Here is a 19859-nt window from a genome sequence, read left to right as displayed (position 1 = left end):
TGCCACAGGAGAACATTTACTGGGAGCAAAATTGCCCAATGAAATAGGTGAGGGCCTGACTATTTATTGCACACATATGTGCATAACAGAAGTCCGGTGGTTGCTTTCCAAACTGGTTTTTTCCCCAGACTGGAAAAGCCATCTGGCGAAGGGGTGGCTTGCACCAGAGGAACTGGAGTGGTGGGTCGTCCTGCATTTAACCCTGTCACCAGCTGCACTCTGAATCTCACTTCCCTCCTAAAGTATGTTTTTGTTACCCCTGCATGCGATGAATGTGAATTTTTACCCCAGACTGAAACAAAGTTTTTCTGCTGGTGCTTTTGGGCCCTGATGCTCTCAAAGTTTCCTGGAGGAAATTTAAAAAAAACAGGCTGAAAATTAACAAGAGATCATGAATGTGTTCCTTGACCACTGCACGTCAAGGAAGCTCATGAGAGTTTCCAGGAGCAATTCCTGGTGACAGCTATATGAGCAAGGAAATCAAAAATGAAATTTGAGGTAGTCGCACAGGCGAGGGTCCTTGCACAACTTCTCTTCTAGTGCCATATATTTCTGTGGGGCTCTCTCTTTGTGCCTGAGAAGAGGAAGAGGAAGGAGAAAGAGAATATCAACAGCATACTCACATTACAGCATGAGTCCTCAAACGTAGTTCCCCAGATGTTGCTGGACTACAAGTCCCATCAATGGAGGCCAGCCATTGTGGCTGGGGATAATGGGAGTTGTAGTCCAAACTCCTGGGATTCAGGGCTGAGAATCCCTGCACTGAAGGCTGTATGCTGTTAACAATGTTGCAACTAGAGTTGGCACGTCCATCAGCTGACCATTCAAATATCGCCAGTTGACTACCTAATATTTCACGAGGGTCAAATCAAGTCAAGCCGGCCACTTTTTGAAATGTCATCATGATGTCATTTGCTAGCAAAGGTAGACGCCGAGGCTGCTTGCATGTAGCAAGGCTCCCACTCCTAGCCGTCTGCTAGAACTTTTACGGGCCTCCGACCAGTTCGAATGTCCGGCAGTTCAAAGGTTGGGGGGGATATCTTTAAGGATGGAGGAGGGTGCTCTTATCCCTTCCGCTGCGTTCCCCCCCAGCAGCGCTCCCGGTGCCTCCTCGGACCAGATGTGGCCGGAAGTGACTGGTGCGCATGCACATGTGTGTGACGTGTGTGCACACGCACACCAGGCACTTCTGGTCCAAGGAGGCACCAGGGCAGCAAGGTGGAATGCTGCCGCCTCCGCTGGACTGTTTTAAACTACAGCGCTGGCGGGGAAAACACGGTGGGAGGCATAAGAGCACCCGTAAGAGCACCCGTAAGAGCGTAAGATGCCCCCCCACCTTCGAACCAGCAGGCGCTGGTTCCGTGCACACCACTAGCTACTTATATTTATATAACGCTTTTCAGCAAAATTTTGCAAAGTGGTTTATGTAGATAAATAAATAAATAATAAGCACAAGCAGCTAGAAGGGGCAAAGGTCACTCCTGAGGACCACCATGACTCCATCTTGTTTGCAGCAGGAACCAAGGAATACTCTCTTTATGTGATCTGACTATCTGCTTAGTAACACTCAGGTATAGGAACTAAGTTAAATGCCATTGGTGTGGTTCCCACAATCGTTTGAATCTAGGTTTAAAGTCAATAGCTGACATTAGCATGATAGAGTGAACCCATGCCAAAGCGGGAATTTCAGATTCATCTTGGGACACAAACCCACATTAGTAATTTCGTCGTGGGCTGACACAATCATGCTAATGCCAGTTACCAATTTTAAACAAGATTCAAGCGATGGCATGAACCAGACCATTGTTTCGTGACTAATTTGTGAAATTAACTAATTTCTAATATAGTTAACTAATTTGTATTTGTAAAGGTAAAGTGTGCAGTCGAGTCGGTGTCGACTCCTGGCATCCACAGAGCCCTGGGGTTGTCTTTGGTAGAATGCAGGCGGGGTTTCCCATTGCCTCCTCCCATGCAGTATGAGATGATGCCTTTCTGCATCTTCCTATATCGCTGCTGCCCAATATAGGTGCTCCCCATAGTCTGGGAAACAGACCAGTGGGGATTCGAACTGGCAACCTCTGGCTAGCTAGTCAAGTTATTTCCCCGCTGCGTCATTTGGTGGCTAATTTGTTTTTGTAGCTAGCCAATAATTTACATTCTCAAGCTGACAATAGCAGGGTCATCGCCCGTCTTCAAAAATGAGCATCAGAAGAGCCAGCAAAGGCTGAGCGGTTGATGTTCCCTGGGATTCCTTGCCCTTCCCTAGAGCTATCCTCCATACCTGCTGAGGCGAAGCTCCAAGATGCGAATGCGGAACATGGCGTCCGAGCAGTAGTTCAGGTAGGCGTCCTCATCCTCCAAGGTCATGTTCAGCTGATTCTGCTGGTACCATTGCTGCTTCTTCTGGAGCTCTTGAGTCTCCTGTCCCAGGAGGGGGAGGGACACAAATGGGGTGGGGACACACAGGAAGAGAGTGTTAGGCCTCCGGAGGGGTCAGGCTGGGTTAGTGGTCTATGTCTGGAGTGGAGAGAGACAAGGTTGTCAATCCAGCTGGGCCAAATGTACGGTCCAAAGCAGACAAGGGTCAAATTTGAAGGCAGTAACAGAAGAGTAAGAGAGCCAGTGTTCCCTGTAACAGGGATTCCCAGATGTTGTTGACTACAAATCCCATAATCCTCAGCCAAAGGCCACAGCAACTAGGGATGCTGGGAGTTGTAGTCAACCACATCTGGGAATCTCTGTTACAGGGAACATTGAAGAGAGCCTGTGATGGACTGGGAGATTAATGTACATTTTCCTGGGATCTACCTTCAGTAGAGAGGTTGCTCTGACCCCAATTTAGGAGCATGCCACTCCTTTGAGGTAGGCTGACTCCAGTTGAAGACTAATTTAGAGCCACTGACCAGGCTCAAATGCGCCTTCAGTACTCTAGAACTGCCCAGCTTGGGACTTACTGGCACTGTACAGCCAGAGTCCACAGAACCCAGGTAGTTGCATAATCCAAGCCAGGAAAAGGTCTACATCCAAGTCAGCAATCGGGGAAATGGAGGAGGAGTTTAGGGAGCATCCTCAGACAAGAGGCCAGTCGTTTGGATTGGAGAGCAAGTTCTGCAGACAGGGCTATATAGGGCCTGGTGGGCTGGGATTGGCCCTTGGGGGGTGGGCTGAGCTGACTGGGTGTCTGGGCAAGCTGGTGCCGCAGCCTAGAGGGCGCCCTTCAACCACAGAGCTCACTCTGCCAGGTTTGCAGTAGGACGAATACTGCTGGGGCAAAGAGAGCCCAACTGCTCGGAGCACAGTTGGGAGACTCCCATACATCTCCGACACATTGCAGACGAGGGGCCAGCAAGGTCCACTTCAAGAGGCCAGGGCTCAAAAGGAGAGGCAACAGCCGGCCCTCCTCCCCGCCACAAAGCTACAGGGCCGGGAAGAGGAGAGGGCCTCCGGGCACCTTTTCGAAGCGGGCTTGGATGAGGTTGGCCTTGTCGACGAGCCGCTGCTTGAAGTCGCTCAGGCAGTCTTCCTTGAGGCGCAGCGCCACCCACTTGGTCATCTTCTCCACGCCGCCCATCTGGACCAGGAAGGGCGCCAGGTAGTCCAGGTCCTGCTCCACTTGCCGCTGGCGCTCCTCTTGCTGCAGGCGCTCCTGGAGGGAAGGAAGAGCTGCTGCTCACATCCCCATTGCAGATCTCAAGGTGGGGCAGCCCCAGAGCAAGCCACGCCGCTCTCATCCCTGCACCCCAGGCCCTGGCGGCCACTGAGCCCATGTGGCACCTTGGTGCCGGTGGCCACCAGCATTCCCTCTAAGAGGGAATTCCAGAGGGTGTGGACTACAACTCCCAGCATCCCCAGCTGCAACGGCCTTTGGCTGGGAATTATGGGAGTTGTGGTCAACAACATCTGGGATTCCCTGCTAGGCGGAACGCTGGTGGCCACGTGAAGAAAAGGACCAAGGTGCAACACCTAGGAGAAGCCCCCGGATCCATCTGAGAGGCAGAGCATTATCTCAGAGAAACTCTGCACAATGTCAGGGAGACAGGGAGGGTATGGGGGTCAGCGGATCCAGGCCCCCATCTGTAGGTCCACCACTGATGCCCGAAGCCCCAGGACCTACATGGGGAGTGCTGAAAGGACGCAGTCGAGCCACAAGCCCCCTGCGCCATGGATGCCTTCTCTCACCCACCTCCCCATCAGCAAATGGGCATGTATTGCCAGAGTGATATTTGAGAAAGAAATGGGGGAGGGGTACAAAATGTCCCCCCCGCTGCTGCCACCCAAAATCCCTAACTGTGCCTTTAATTCACTTCTTCTGCAGATGTTTGCAAACTCTGCAGCCACAGAAGAAATGAGTCGACCCAGCCTCACGCCACAACCTACCATCGCCTCTCTCTGCTCTTTGCTCTTCTCGTTCCTCTCGGTATCGTAAATGGACACAGTCAACTTGCTGGCTGCTTCCTCCTCCTCTCGGATCCTCAGAATGTCCAGAACCTTTGAAGGGACAGAAACAGCAGCAATGACTTGGTCGTTGGCACGTGTTGGGCCAGACAAAGGCATGGAAATCCCAAAGAGCCATTGGTCATGAGTCATGTGGAAGGAGGAACATAGGAAGCTGCCTTCGACCGAATCAGTCCCTACTAGCTCAGTATTGTCTACACAGACTGGCAGCGGCTTCTCCAAGGTTGCAGGCAGGAGCCTCCCCCAACCCTGCCTGGATATGTTGTTAGGGAGGGAACTCGGGACCTTCCGCATGCAGATGCTCTTCCCAGAGTGGCCCCACCCCCTGAGGGGAATCTCTTAGGAAGCTCACACATGTAGTCTCCCATTCAAATGCAAACCAGGGTGGACCCTGATTAGCAAAGGGTCAATTCATGCTTGCTCCCACACGACCAGCTCTCCTCCCCTTTAGACAGCCCCTCCAGGGTGATTGTTGTCCCCAACTCTTGTAGGAGGGGAGGCTGGAGCTAGAGTCAGTTGCTGGGGACAGGGCTCTCGGAAGACTCTGCTGGGACCCGATGGTTGCTGCAGCCATGCCCTCCCATCCCCTGGCGGATGCTCTGCATGCTCACAGAACTCTCCCAGTGCTGATCCTGCCCGGGGAGCTGGCCTTGGTCCTGTTCCTTTCCCTGTTTCCTGCCTTGAACCAGTTGCTTCTGGCGGCTGACCTTGGACTCCTGGGAACCAGCAGCAAACTCCTGAATGGGACAGGCTAGGCCAGGCCTGCTCAACTTCGGCCCTCCTGCAGATGTTGGCCTACAATTCCCATAATTCCTGGCTATTGGCTGCTGTGGCTGAGAATTATGGGAGTTGTAGTCCAAAAACAGCTGGGGGGCCTAAGTTGAGCAGGCCTGGGCTACAAAGGGCCCTTGGTTCTTGGATTTCCCTCTGGGAGCAGGCAGTGACTTTGTGGTCAGCTGGGCAAAGAAGAGGCAAACATGCCCAGAGACTTGGCATACTGCTTGGCCAGGACGTCCCATGGCTTACTACGCCCTTTATTATGGACACCCCCTGAAACAAAACGCTCAAGAAACTTGCAACCACCTGACAGCAGCTAAGCAGGTCTAGGTTTGGTTGGTCAGCGTCCAGATGGGTGACCACAGGGAAGCCCTACGTCGGCCTGCTCAACTTCCAGGATATCAGTGGAATAAGACTTCCCCTTCCTCACCTCCATCTCTGACTCCCACACGAGGTGCTTGGAAAGCTTCTCGTCCTCTATTAGTTGCATCATCATTTCATACAGGTGGAACAGCTTCTTCTCTTTCTCAGTGGACCCTGCCTGAAGACAAATGCAACAGAGTTCTCCAAAACACGCCAGCCCTCTTGCGGTCTAGAGCAGAAGTTCCCCAGATGTTGTTGGACTACAACTCCCATCAGTCTGTGCAGGGGATGATGGGAGTTGTAGTCCAACAATATCTGGGGAGACAAGGTTGGGAACCCATAATCTAGGCTTTCAGCCCACAAGCCTGGTGGTTCCCACAATCAGTAGAAAGCGGGCTAGGCTCCCTTAGCCTGCTGATTGTGGGAATAGCTTTGTAGTTTAGCGCCAGTGGTTTGACCAGGGTTGCTCATAAATGCTGGGCTCTCATAGTCAGCTCCACAGGGCTCTTTAATCAGGGTTGCTGTGATTGTGTGAATGCAGCCATAGTTTGCCATGTCAGATGTTTGCAACAAATTATAGTTGGCCTCCAAACAAGGAGTGGTGGAGGGAACCACAGCACACCAGGGGAAGAGGAGAGGAGAGGAGAGCGTCCGATGAGCCTTCCAGGCTCATTTGGCATTGTGTTGAAACCAAGCCAAGTATCTGCCATATTGGAAAGGAAGTGGGTTCACTGGCTCCAGGTTTCAGCCCAATGAATCACAAAATAAGCCCATCTGACCAGGGCCTGGATTGGAGCTTCTTCGTATCGTAGCTACTTGCTTGCTTGTTCCCTGCAAGGTCCCACCCAAACATCACCCTCCCGTCTGGTTTCCTCGTGGCACGCAGGTGGCTCATTCTTTTTCACCTGATAGCTGAGGCACATTTCTTGGGTCATGATGATCTTATTGCCTTTGCTGTCCACTTCAGTCCGCTTGTTGAACTCCCGCTTGGAAGGAGTGATGTAGTTCTCCTTGCAATGGTAGGTCAAGAGGATCTTGTCCTCCACAACAGAAAAGATGCGTTCTGCCACATCTTCATCAGCTGGCTTGTTTGGGTTTCTGCGGAACCGCTCTGTGATTTTCTAGGGGAGGATGCAGGATGCAGGAAGGAAGGGGAGAGAAAAAACATCAAATTGATGGAATTTTGAGGAAGCTGGTTAAAATAGGAGATGGGGAGAAAGACAGAACCCCTTGCAAAAAACCAAGGTGTATCTTCCAGAAGGAGAGTTCATGGCTGCTGGAAAGTCCAGAACAGCCTGTGCTGTGGAGACTCACGATGGCTTCTTGAAAATCTCCTAATTTGCAGGTTTAGGAAGGGATCGCATTTCTAAGCATCCTGTAGGTATCTGGTTGGGAGACTAGATGGACCTGATTGAATAGGGCCCTTCTTATATTCCCACAAATGAAATGGGAGTCGTATACTCCGAAAGAGAAGTCCCAGCTACCAGTCTGGCCGCTGCATTCCATGGTCCTTTCAGATGTTCAAAGCTCTTTATAGTCACTGTTTGGGGAGTTCTCAACCTTGGTCCCCAGATGTCCTTGGACTACAATTCCCACCATTCCCCAGCTACATTGTGGTGGGGATTCATGGGAGTTGTAGTCCAATAACATCTGGGGACCCAAGGTTGAGAACCCCTGCACTAACCTAGGCAATCCTGGCAACAACTCTATAGGGGAGATCGGTATCATTGCCTCCATATCGCAGATGGAGGGCTGAGCGGGAGTGAGAGAGAGGCTGCTGGGTGAGACCATGGAGGAGGGTGGTCAAACCAGGGCCTTCCTGCTTTGCAGCTGAGCTGCTTTGCTGCTCCACTCCGCCAGCTCTATTAAGCCACTGTGCTACACTTACCAGAATTGGCCGGGCGTTCGTGTCTCCACCGGAAAATGGAGTGGGGCCAACCTTTTTGGCTCTTTTCCCAAAGTCAGTGTGCCGGTAGATCAGGAAATCCGAGCGCCCTTCAAAATACTCAGTCATGTCTTGGGGAGTTTCGACACGTTTCTGAAGGCCATCTACCCGGGTCTCGCTGTAAAAGTCCATGGTGCGCTCCGTCTCCGGGACCAGTGTCTTGTAGATGTGTGCTAAGGAATGACAGAGAGGCCTGGGTGGCAAGAAGGTGTTAGGGGCAATGCCTGCAGAAATCTCAGAAGCCAGAGGAGTGCGTGAATTAGATTTCCAGAGGCTGAGGGGAGGACACCATCCCAGATGGCTCTTTGCCCCTATCCATAAGTATGTACAGCATAAGAACCAGAAAGGTGTGTGGCATTGGAGAGTTCAAACTGGGGACTCTGGCAACAAGGCTGATGCACTCTACTCTCTGTTCCAGCAAAGCAACTTACAGGCGGAACGGCTGGTTGATCTGAGCTTTATTGCTCCACAGCGCCTTTATGACAGGAGTCAGAATGGGAACTGAAGGATAGGTCCAAGAAGAAGGGAGTCAATAGGATCCCTGTGGATCCGGTCTAAGGGCTCCCCTGGGCTTGCCCTTGTTGGCAAACTCACTCTGCCATTCCACACCCTACTGAAACCTGGCCATCAGCCTGTCCTATAGACCACATCATCTGCCTCTGGCCCCTGGATCCTCATTTGCTCTTGTTAGAATTTGACCACAGCCTACCCCCAATTCCACTGGGTGAGTCCTGATCAAAGCAAATACACCCGGAGACTCCTTCCTGCTAGATTGGGCTGCTGTTAGGACTTCATTCTCATCCCAACCAATGCTACTCCCCAGGGGTGATTCACACATCAGCTGAGGAGCACAAAGGGAATGTGTCTGTTCCTTTCTCAGGATGAAATGCCTTTTATGGGACCTGGGTACCTTTGAGACCCTGAAGGTGCCCAGGGCCAAAGTGCTCAGTTGTCACTTGGGTCTTCTTATTCAGTTCTCTGGTCTCCAGCAGGTCTTCTCGGTTCTTGAACCATTCCTTCACCTTCAACACTCTGGTACCTTAGGAATAATAAATAATGCAGAACTTTATTTGTTAGCTGCCCCATAACAAATTGACCTCTATGTCTGATTTGTAAAAGTCCTTTTTCAAGGACAAGAGGGCTTGGATGGACCATCTCACATCGTTAGTGCAAAAGTGCTCACCTAATGCTGGTTTTGGAAGGGGAAAAACAGTTCCCCCGTTTTCTACACTGACCCAACATTTCAGGGATTTGTCCTGCATTGTTGCTGTCCTTGGTGTTTGATTTATTTTTTAATATGAGTGGCTGAAATCCCAAGGGTGACTTAGGGACCACTAAGTTCACCCAGATATTTTCCTTGAAAGGCTCCATTACCATGGGTGAAAAGGCTCTCTGCCTTTCTCAGAGTGTCCGGGGCAGGGTTACGTTTTGCTTACAGTCAAGATCCTCAAAGATCGTGAGGCGAGAGACCAGTCCGCTGCTGTTCAGGTAAGGTGCCCACTGTTCAAGCCTGGCATACTTGTACTGAATCACCTTCTTGCCCTGGGGACAGCGGGTCTCAAATTCTGAAGACAAGAAGAGGAAGAAGATCAGGCCATGAACATGAAGCACATAGAGAGCAACTGAAGTTCTGCTGGTGAACATACAGGACAGGATCTTGTGTGTAGAAGCCCCCAGTTCTGGAAAGACATCTCTTTCTTGGGAAGGCCATAAGAACAGCCCTGCTGGATCAGGCCCAAGGCCCATCTAGTCCAGCCTCCTGATTCCCACAGTGGCCCACCAGATGTCTCTGGGAAACCCACAAGGAAGAGGTGAGGGCATAGCCTCTCTCCTGCTGTTACTCTCTTGCAACTGGTATTCAGAGACCTCCTGCCTCTGAGTTTGGAGTTGGCCTATAGCCATCAAGACTAGTACCCATTGATAGACTTCTCCTCCAAGAATTTCCCCAAGTCCCTTTTAAAGATATCTAAGCTAGTGGCCATCATCACATCCCATGGCAAAGAATTCCATAGACTAATTATTTCTGCACCATGTGAAAACGTAATTCCTACATTTCCTGGCAATCAGCTTCATGGGATAACCCTTAGTGCTGTGAGAGAGGGAGAAAAATGTCTCTCTGTCCACCTTTTCCAAACCAATGCATAATCTTATAAACCTCCCTAAGTTGCCTTTTTTCAAAACTAAAAAATCCCGGATGTTGATCCTGCCTCCTGGTTGCTAAAGCTTTATCTTTTCCATTGTGTCTTTTGCCTTGTTCTGTTGTCACTAGGTTAATTAAGAGAGTTGTGTTATTACAAGGGTTCCCAACCTTGGGCCTCCAAATGTTGTTGGACTACAACTCCCATCATCGCCAGCCACAATGGCTGATGGGAGCTGCCTGTGTGTGGCCCTTTGGGTCAACACTTGTGGCTATTCCATAAAACAGTCAAGGTGGAACAAAATAAAAGAATACCTTTGGGAGATATATGGATTTGGTCGACCCAGGATGCAGGCATGTCAAAACCCTTGGGTTCTTCTTCTTTAAGCTGTTGAGACCCATAAAAAGGATCTGTTAAGGCAGGGCTAGGGAACCTTGGGCACGCCAGCTGTTGCTAAACCACAGCTCCCGTCATGCCCAGCCACAATAAATTGTGGCTGGGGATGATGGAAGTTGTAGTTCAACAACAGCTGGCGTGCTAAAGGCTCCCTGCCCTTGCTTTAGGCTTCTCAGTCCTGCTCTGCTTCTGGAGTCTGGAGAATGTCCTCATTGTGTTGGCACAGAGAAATCAAGGGCATAAAATGCATGCAGGGGAGAAATGTTATGTTGTTATGCATTCGCTCTTTAGCAGGGCATGTAATTGCTGTGTGGTCTAGCCAGAATCCGGCGTAGTTGTCTGGAGCAGTGGTTCTCAACCCCTGAACTAAAACTCCAGATGTTGCTGAACTACAACTCCCACTGGCCTCAGCTACCATTTATTGTGTCTGGGGATGCTGGGAGTTGTAGTTCAGCAACATCTGGAGGCACCCAGGTAGGGAACCACTGCTCTACAGCCTTCAGCCTAGGTTCTGTAGGATTTCCCAGAAGCAAGGGGCTTCCTCTCTCCATTCCAGAGTAAGCAGCTCTCCTCTTTCGTTAAGATTCCTGGAGCCATGGGACAGACGTTCTCTCAGATGGGTTAGATAAAAGTAACATCGGCTACATAAGCTAGATCTCACATAGGTGAGAGAAAAGTAACATAGGCGTTCTAGTTAGAAGAGGCCCATGCATCTTTTCACCTAGCAACCATCAACTTTCCACAATTCATCATACTGAAGAATTTATTGGAGGTGGAGTTCCAGTACATCGACCTTTTGCACAGATTATCCTAATGACCACTAGGGGCATTGGGAGTGGAGGTAGTGAGTGAGGGTCTCCTTACTTGGCCCTGCTTGCCTCTACTCTATGACCCCTGCCTTGACTCCTCAGGTACTTCCTCTAGAGAGTCAGTCCTCTTCCTAAGTTCCTAGAGAGAAGATGGAAACATCTCTCTCTCTCCCTACCTGTTCATTATGTAGCTGATAGAAAGGATAGGTCTTTCCTATCTCAAATGTCCTTCACCAGTCAATCAACTTAGTTTTTAGATTGCACAACCATCTCCATGGGTGTTCTTTAAATAACTGCAACAACTAAACTCTGCACTCTACTCTGTAACTGGAGTGGGTAGATTCTTTTGTGGGCGCTGTTGCACAAATCGCAACAGAATTCATCTCCTGGACTCTGATCTCCATTTGGACTGCAAACCCCCTACAAGCTGATGAACTCCTGACGTGCAAGTTACCTTGCATGCTTGGAAGTGGTGGTGGTGGGGCTTTATAAACCCGTGGGAATTCGGTCATTTGAGTGACACTGGCTGGACCCACTTCCAGTCCAGGGAGTCGTGATGAGCAAGAAAACTAGCATGGCCACTTACCAAATCTTCTATCTCATCATCCCCCATTTCTTCCTCCTCCTCCACTTCTGGAAGTGACAGGATAGGCTTGTCGGCTCCTAGCAGCATGAACTCCCACCGCACAGGGTCCCCGAGGTCAAACAAGAGGTCCTAAAAGGAAGTACCTATATTAAAGGACCCGGGGTGGGGAGTATTGCAAGTGTTAGCCCCTAGTCTGTTTCCATGGGGCACCCTCCCCTACTGCCCCACGTCTAAGGCATCAGCTGCCCTTCTCTGGAAAAGGGGCTCTGGGGGTGCCTGACTCTCTGCACCACTGAATCAGGGGGTTTGCAGAGCCAATGTCAGGGATTGCCTCGGGCCACCGGAATCAGACTCGGAGGGGTCTGATCAGGAGGTAGTCAGGGAACCAGATCGTGACGGGGGCTGCAGCAGAGAGCTTGAACAGGACCAGGAAGGACTAATGAACCGGAGGCCCCAGGGACCCCTCTGCATGTTACAGATACAATAGATGTGTATATACCGCTTTTCAACAAAAAGTTCCTAAAGTGGTTTACACAGATACAGCAAACCTCGGCATTTGTGGACCTGACACCCGTAGTTTTACGTTTCCGTGGTTGAGTAATTGGCACCTAACTTTGGCATATGCAATAAAAATTGGCAAATAAAGGGTTAATTTTTGCATATCTTTGGGTTGGGGTGGGCGGAAATGACGTCCGAGGTCATTCCCACCCACCATTTTGTGGCTCGTTTTGACCAAAAAAGCTCCAAAAATTGTGGGTTTTTGCAGGAGGGGAAACAGATTTTGGCACTTGGGGGGGGGTCATTGCCCCCTCCCCACATTTTTGCACATTTTGTCCATATTTTTCAGTCCTCCAGGAACCCAGCCACCACAATGCCATAGACCTAATGACTCAGTATTCACGGTTCCCTTATTCGCGGTAGTGGCGAGAAACGGAACCCCCGCAGATACTGAGGTGTCCCTGTATAAATAAATGATTAAAATGGCTAGGCAGCAAAAACAGGCTCTAAATGTCTCCCAGAAGGGCCCATTTGCCAGCCTACACAGCTCAGCTGGGCCTAGCGTGCACAGGGTGGGAACTGGCTTTCCCTCTAATGGGGAAGGCTCTTGCCCCGGACGATGCACGGCGGACCCGCCCAGCCACTCCACTGAGCTAAAGGGATCACCTTGCAGGCATTCCAACAGTCTTGCATGTTGACCCAGTAATTCCGATGGTTCCACACGCTTTCAATACCGAGGAAGTGGTCATCCGTGGTGCAGTAGCTTTTCCCCGTAAAGGGGTCAATAAAGAAGCTCTCCGGCACCTCCCGCTTGCCTGAAAGAACCAGCACCCAGCCATGGACCCGCAGGCCGTACAGAGAATCAGGTTTGGGTTTCTCGGCTTCCTGCAGCAGGGAGAAAGGCAAGAGCAGTGACCCACGATGGCTGCCCTAGAAGGCCTTCCCTTTCTTTCCAAGGGTGTCGCTACTGAACAAATAATAGCCAAAGGATCTCCATGATGGACTGTGTTACGTGGCCATATTTGCAGACTGAACTGCCTGCCATACTGGGAGAAAGGAATTGCTGATCCAGCTCTAGAGCCTATTCACATGAGCGGCCTACTCATGCCTTCACCCAGGAGGTGCCAAACTGGAGTCCCCAGAGGTTGTTGGACTACAACTCCCATCATCCTCAGCCACAAAGCTGGTAGCTGTAATCCAACATTTGGGAATCCAGGTTTGAGAACCCCTGCCTTGAACGATCATCTTCAGCCCTCTTCTAAATGGCAGGGGATACTGGCTCCATTTCTATTCTCTAGGGAGCAGGGGTTCCCAACCTGTGGCCCTCCAGGTGTTGATGAACTACAACTCCCATCATCCCCGGCAACATCTAGAGTACCACAGGTTGGGAACCCCTGCTCTAGAATCGTGTGCCAGGAAGAACTCAAACAAGGCGGGGGTGGGGGTAGGGCTGTCGCCTCTGCTTTGTATGCAGAAGGTCCCAGGTTCACTTCCCGGCAGCATCTCCAGGTGGGGCTGGGAAAGATCCCTCCCTGCAGCCCTGAAGAGCTGCTGCCAGTCAGTGCAGACAATTCTGAGCTAGACGGAGCAAGGGTCTGACTCGGTATCAGGCAGCAGCCTATGTTCCAAAGAGCGGCCTACGGGCCATTTTTGCTCACCGCGATCCTCTCGTCTTCTTCCTTCTGCTTCTTCTGATCAGCTGCCTGCACGATCGCTTGCGCCTTTGCCTCCAGTCGCATCTCAAATTTGCTCCGCAGATCTCGGAGTGGCTTGATGGCATACTTCTTGGGTTTCTCTTTCACAGCCTCTACTACGACCTGTCGGAAGGACGCAAAAATAAAGCAATTAGGAACATAGAAACATCGGAAGCTACCATATACTGAGTCAGACCCTTGGTCCATCTAACTCAGCATTGTCTACACCAGGCCTGCTCAACTTTGGCCCCCCAGCTGTTTTTGGACTACAACTCCCATAATCCCCAGCAGCAGTGGCCAATAGCCAGGGATTATGGGAGTTGTAGGCCAACATCTGCAGGTGGGCCAGAGTTGAGCAGGCCTGGTTTATACTGACTGGCAGCGGCTTCTCCCAGGTTGCAGGCAGGAATCTCTCTCAGCCCTCTCTTGGAGATGCTGCCAGGGAGGGAACTTGGAACCTTCTGCATGCAAGCAGTCAGGTGCTCTTCCCAGGGTGGCCCCATCCCCGCAGGGGAATATCTTACAGTGCTCAAACATGTAGTCTCCCATTCAAATACAAACCAGGGTAGACCCTGCTTAGCAAAGGGGACCATTCATGCTTGCTGCCACAAGGCCAGCTCTCCTGGTCTTGTGCCGGAAATCTGCCTTATCTTCTGCCTAATAGAGAAGGGGCTCGCCAATGTGGCTCTCCAGGTGTTGTTGGCCAAAGGTCATTGTTGCTGGGGATGATGGGAGTTGTAGTCCAACAGCATCTGGGGACCCAAGTATGAGAACCCCTGTACTAGGGAATTACTGAATCGTCATTGGACACAGGATGTCTGTCTTTGGTTCAAGGCAATGGGTGGTGTCCATATTCCATTTGGTAGCTTCTCCCAAGGCCTTAAGGGGGCTGCGGGGAGGGGAGGGTGGACCCTTATTGCTGTTCAGATTAGAACTGCTCCAGGTCTTAACCATCTAGAGGTTTCGGTAGTGGGTGGTATATCAATATGCTAAATAAATACAATAAATATGGCTGGAATTCCCATTGCAGAATGTGGGTCAAGGGAAGTGGACGATTTGATCCATTTATTTTTGTTCCAGTTTCTACAGTAATTTATGGAAGAGCTGGTCTTGTAGTCAAAAGCATGACTGGTCCCCTTTGCTAAGCAGGGTCCACCCTGATTTGCACTTGAATGGGAGACTACATGTGTGAGCACTGTGAGATATTCCCCTTAGGGGATGGAGCCGCTCTGGGAAGAGCACAGGCCTGCTAGCATGCAGGAGATTCCAAGTTTCCTCCCTGGCAGCATCTCCAGATGGGGCTGAGAGAGACTCCTACCTGCAACCTTGGAGAAGCTGCTGCCAGTCTGTGTAGACAAGGCTGAGCTAGATGGACCAAGGGTCTGACTCGGTAGAAGGCAGCTTCTTATGTTCCTCTTTCCAAATGGCCATGGAATGCACTGAAATTCTGAATGGCCAATAGCCATTTGGAAATTGTATGCATTCCTATGGCCCTTTGGAACGAACCAGGAAGGAACCTGCCTTCATCCTCTGGAAAAATAAGCCTTTGCTACCCTCTAGTGGAACTCACTGGCATCTGTTGGAAGAGCAACAGGGTGGAACACACAGGAACATCGGATGCTGCCATCTGCCAAGTCAGACTATTGGTCCATCTATCTCAGTATTGTCCACAGACACAGACTGGCAGTGACCTCTCCAAGTTTATGGGCAGGAGTCTCTCTCAGGCCTACCTGGAGATGCTGCCAGGGACCTGGGACCTTCTTCATGCAAAGCAGATGCTCTAGGGAATGTACTAAAATGAATAAGAACAGAAGTACAGCCCTGCTGGATCAGGCCCAAGGCCTATCTAATCCAGCATCCTGTTTCCCACAGTGGCCCACCAGATGCCTCTCAGGAAACGAGGGCATGCTTTCTCTCCTGCTGTTGCTCCCCTGAAACTGGTATTCAGAGGCATCTTGCCTCTGAGGCTGGAGGTGGCCTATAGCCACCAAATAGATGGGGATATGCCATGGATAGATGGGGAATGCCCACGGAAAAGCCCTGATTCCTTCTAGAGAGCCAAAGGGTGCATGGAATTTCCAAATGGCCATTGGCCATTCAGAATTTCAATACCTTCCAGGACCATTTGGAAGGCAGGACATAGAAAGCTGCCATATACCGAGTCAGACCCTTGGTCCATCCAGCTCAGTATTGTCTACCCAGACTGGTGGCAGCTTCTCCAAGGTTACAGGTAGGAGTCTCTCCAAGCCCTACCTGGAGTGGACCTGGGACCTTCTGCATGCAAAGCAGATGCTCTACCACTGAGCTACAGCCCCATCCCCTCAGGGGAATATCTTAGAGTGCTCATGCATGTGGTCACCTATTCAGAATGAAAGCAGGGAAGACCATGCTTAGCAAAGGGGACAATTCATGCTTGCAGCCACAAGACCAGTTGGAGAAGATGCCTTGACTCTTCTTTTTTCCAAGGACAGTGGCAGGGGAATTGCTGCTTTGGCCCCCCACCCCTTTTGCCCACATTTGAGCTCAGCTCCTCACTCTGCCCTTGAATGACCCTCACCTCTTCTGATTTCTTCAGCAGCGGGCACACCTCTCTGGTCTCGTCCATCAAGCACATCTCCCGGGTGGCATAGCCGTTCACGCAGTAGGCATCGTAACCAGCGCCAATCAGCAGAGAGCAGAGGAGCACGCTGAAGTCAAAGCAGTTCCCCCTCTGGTAGCGCAGGATGGTGGTTGGGGAGTACATGTAGCTGGGCTGTACAGGGAAAAGGCACGCTTCTAAATGGAAAATCCCCACCAGTTTCTGGCATCCTCCTTCCTAGCACTCAGGTAGCCAAGGGAGGTTACTGCTGTACAGATCAACAAAACTATCCGAATTATAACATTAATTGCTGGAAAGGAGATTTAGATAATATGTGATGGCTGCACAGAAAACACCTGTTGGGGAAATCGTTAAGATTTCTATAATATATGGTTAATATAATGTTTAAAATATATTAGATAAGGTTTCTGCAGCAGACACCAGAGATATTATTTCCTATATCAGCAAAAAGGCAAGAGGATACCTCTCCAAAGACGGTGCCTTCCACCCCTGGTTTTTGCAAGCACTTGTATTGAAAATTTTATTCTTTTGAAAATGTCTGCTGGTCGAGGACACTTTTCACTAATTCGAAGGCTTTTAATTTATGCAACAACCAAAATTGCATTCCTAAGTATTAGAATTCAACCCTAGACCACAGGGGATGTGGCTCTCCCCGCTAAGCATTTGAGACTCCCCCTTGCCAAACCTAATGACCATACTGCCCACCCAAAGGTGTCTTTCCTCCCTGCAAAAACTGAGGAGTTGCTCCTGAAACTTTCCTTCTGCCCCAAACAGCAAATGGCTTTAGGGTTGCCAACCCTGACTGAAGCTACACCTGAAGATCCCCCCACCCCCACCACCCCGTTGCAATAGGTTTCACAATATCATGCCATAAAAATCTCGGGATCACTTCTAAAAGTCACCTGGAGACTGACACCAATTTCGGAAGACTCCAGGAAAGTCCAAGAAGGTTGGCAACTGAGTCAAGGATGTTAAAGGGCAAGGCAGCTCTTTTATTTTTGTAAAGAGATTTCTAGATTTCCGAGGCAAGTAACCCCATACAAAACATGTTTTAAAATCCAACCAATTAGCATCTAAGCCAGGCCTGCTCAACTTAGGCCCCCCAGCTATTTTTGGACTACAACTCCCATGATCCCCAGCCACAGTGGCCAATAGCCAGGGATTATGGGAGTTGTAGGCCAACATCTGCAGGAGGGCCAAGGTTGAGCAGCCCTGATCTAAGCCCATTGAAATGTACACTAGTTGCAAAAGCAGCAGTGAAAACAGAGGCCAAACAGTAATAAACCAAGAAACAGCAGATCTATCTATTCACAGCAGGGGAGAATAAAATTGTCTTTCCCTGGTACTGAAAAGCATCAACCAAGTGTCTCTGGGGAGAACATTCATAGGAACATAGGAAGCTGCCATATACTGAGTCAGACCATTGGTCCATCTTGCTCAGTATTGTCTTCACAGACTAGCAGCGGCTTCTCCAAGGTTGCAGGCAGGAGTCTCTCTCAGCCCTATCTTGGAGATGCTGCCAGGGAGGGAACTTGGAACCTAGATGCTCTTCCCAGAGCAGCTCTATCTCTTAAGGGGGATATCTTACAGTGCTCATGGTCCTCCCATTCATATGCAACCAGGGTGGACCATGCTTAGCTAAGGGGACAAGTCATGCTTGCTACCACAAGGCCAGCTCTCTTCCACAACTGGGGTGCCACCACTCAAAAGGCCCTCTCTCTGTTCACCACCTGCATCACCTTTGAAGGTGACAATACCAAAAGAAGGGCCTCCAATGCAGATTTTGAACTGTGGTCAGGTTCCTATGGGAGCACGTAGTCCTTCAAACATCCTGGGCCTAAGAGGTCTAGGGATTTGGAAGTCAAAATGTGCACCCTGGGTTCCTACACTGAATGGGCTCTCTTCACAAATGTCCAAATGGGAACCCAGGTTCTACTAACTTATATGGGCCATACAAGATGGGCAAGGCAAAGAATTTGGGACAGTCCTATTCAGTGTTCCCTCTAATGGGAATTCCCAGATGTTGTTGACTACAACTCCCAGAATCCCCAGCTGCAATGGCTTTTGCTTGGGGATTATGGGAGTTGTAGTCAACAACATCTGGGAATCCCTGTTAGTAGGAACACTGGTCCTATTGCTTACCGGTGCAATGGGAGACGGAAGAGGCTCCATGTTGAGATAGTCAGACACAAAGCGGGCAGCGCCATCCCAGTTGTACAACTCTGAGTAGGGGAGCAATGTCGGACGCACGGTGGTGCTCACAAATTTCTGCAACAAAATGATGTTGGTTAGTGGAGATGTTCGGGGGGACAGAAAGTCTCAAGTCTTTGGTGGAAGACAACAACAGCATATTTATTTATTTATTTATTTGATTTATATACCGCCCTTCCAAAATGGCTCAGGGGGTTTCACAACATGATAAAAACAATTAAAACAAATTAACAATTAAAATCAAACTATTAAAACACAATAAAACCAATAAAACAACTAAAAACCCTGAAAATCAGGGCAACCGTTTAAAACAATTAATCATTTAAAACTCTGGAAGTCCAGGCCAAATAAGTATATTTTAAGGTACTTAAATATGGCCCCAGAACTGTCCTTTGTCCTGAAAACACTGGTGCACTGCAAGCTTTAATGGTTTTCCAAACCCCAAGGCCTATGCACAATTTGTTGGAGATGGAGTTCCAGTGCATCGACCTTTTGCACCAACTAACCTAATGATCACTAAGAGCATTGGGTGTAGAGGTAGTTAGTGAGGGTCTCCTTGCCTGTCCCTGCTTTACCTCTACTCTATGACCGCTGCCTTGACTGCTCAGCTATTCCCTGAAGGGAGTCAGTTCATTTCTTTTCCTCTAGGAGAGTAGATGGAAACATCACCAATAAATTATTTCACCAATAAACCTACCCCTGTTAACTTGGCAAATGGGCACCTTTTAACATGGTGATTCTCTTTATTTAGCAGGGGGAGAGTAACTGGCCCTCTCCACCCCCAGCACTGTATTTCCAGTGACTGTTGCTGGTGTCTATCTCATGTTTCTTTTTTAGATTGTGAGCTCTTTGGGGACAGGGATCCATCTTATTTATTTGTTATTTCTCTGTAAACCGCCCTGAGCCATTTTTGGAAGGGCGGTACAGAAATCAAATAAATAAATAAATAATAAAATAAATCTCTCTCCCCCCTGACCCCCACATCTATCCATTATGTAGCTTTTAGACAGGGATCGGTCTTTACTATCAGAAAGTATTTCACCAATAAAGCTATTTAGTTTGGATTGCACTACAATCTCCATGCGTGTTCTTTAGATGAACCAAAAAACTCTGCGCTCTACTCTGTAACTGGAGTGAGTAGCTTCCTTTGTTGGCACTTTGAAAAATAATTACAAACTCTAACACAATTTTCAACTGTTTTATTGTTAATTTTAATACAGGTCAGTCCTTGAAACATATCGGGCTACTTGGTCCTTACTGTTGTGTGCTGATTTCCCCACACCTGCAAAGGAGCCTTAAAATCCCTCGCTACAACTTTCCTGGCTGTGGAGCTGGTTTGGCCAGAGTTGTGGTCTCTTTCACAAGGATGGAGGTGTGACTCCAAAGGC

At 49.7% G+C, this 19859-nt stretch overlaps 1 protein-coding gene across 3 annotated transcripts in view; it reads right to left on the bottom strand.

Moving 5' to 3' along the window:
* The window catches only part of DRC7 (dynein regulatory complex subunit 7), a 29363-nt gene continuing 9504 nt past the window's right edge, over positions 1–19859 (bottom strand). For all 3 annotated transcript variants that reach the window (XM_053271463.1, XM_053271462.1, XM_053271464.1), the window contains exons 4-18: positions 18403–18528; positions 16219–16413; positions 13626–13784; positions 12634–12852; positions 11470–11598; positions 9993–10065; positions 8977–9105; positions 8451–8579; positions 7484–7713; positions 6501–6716; positions 5663–5773; positions 4378–4488; positions 3452–3646; positions 2282–2421; positions 1–574 (exon numbers count right to left, since the gene is read on the bottom strand). In XM_053271463.1, coding sequence (XP_053127438.1) covers positions 481–574; positions 2282–2421; positions 3452–3646; positions 4378–4488; positions 5663–5773; positions 6501–6716; positions 7484–7713; positions 8451–8579; positions 8977–9105; positions 9993–10065; positions 11470–11598; positions 12634–12852; positions 13626–13784; positions 16219–16413; positions 18403–18528 — 2256 coding nt within the window. In that variant the 3' untranslated portion in view covers positions 1–480. The remainder of the gene's footprint in view (positions 575–2281; positions 2422–3451; positions 3647–4377; positions 4489–5662; positions 5774–6500; positions 6717–7483; positions 7714–8450; positions 8580–8976; positions 9106–9992; positions 10066–11469; positions 11599–12633; positions 12853–13625; positions 13785–16218; positions 16414–18402; positions 18529–19859) is intronic.

The sequence above is a fragment of the Hemicordylus capensis genome, chromosome 9 (assembly GCF_027244095.1).
Source record: "Hemicordylus capensis ecotype Gifberg chromosome 9, rHemCap1.1.pri, whole genome shotgun sequence".
Taxonomy (NCBI): Eukaryota; Metazoa; Chordata; class Lepidosauria; order Squamata; family Cordylidae; genus Hemicordylus; species Hemicordylus capensis.
Note: the sequence above shows the minus strand (reverse complement) of the source record. Positions and strands in the feature narration are given on the sequence as shown.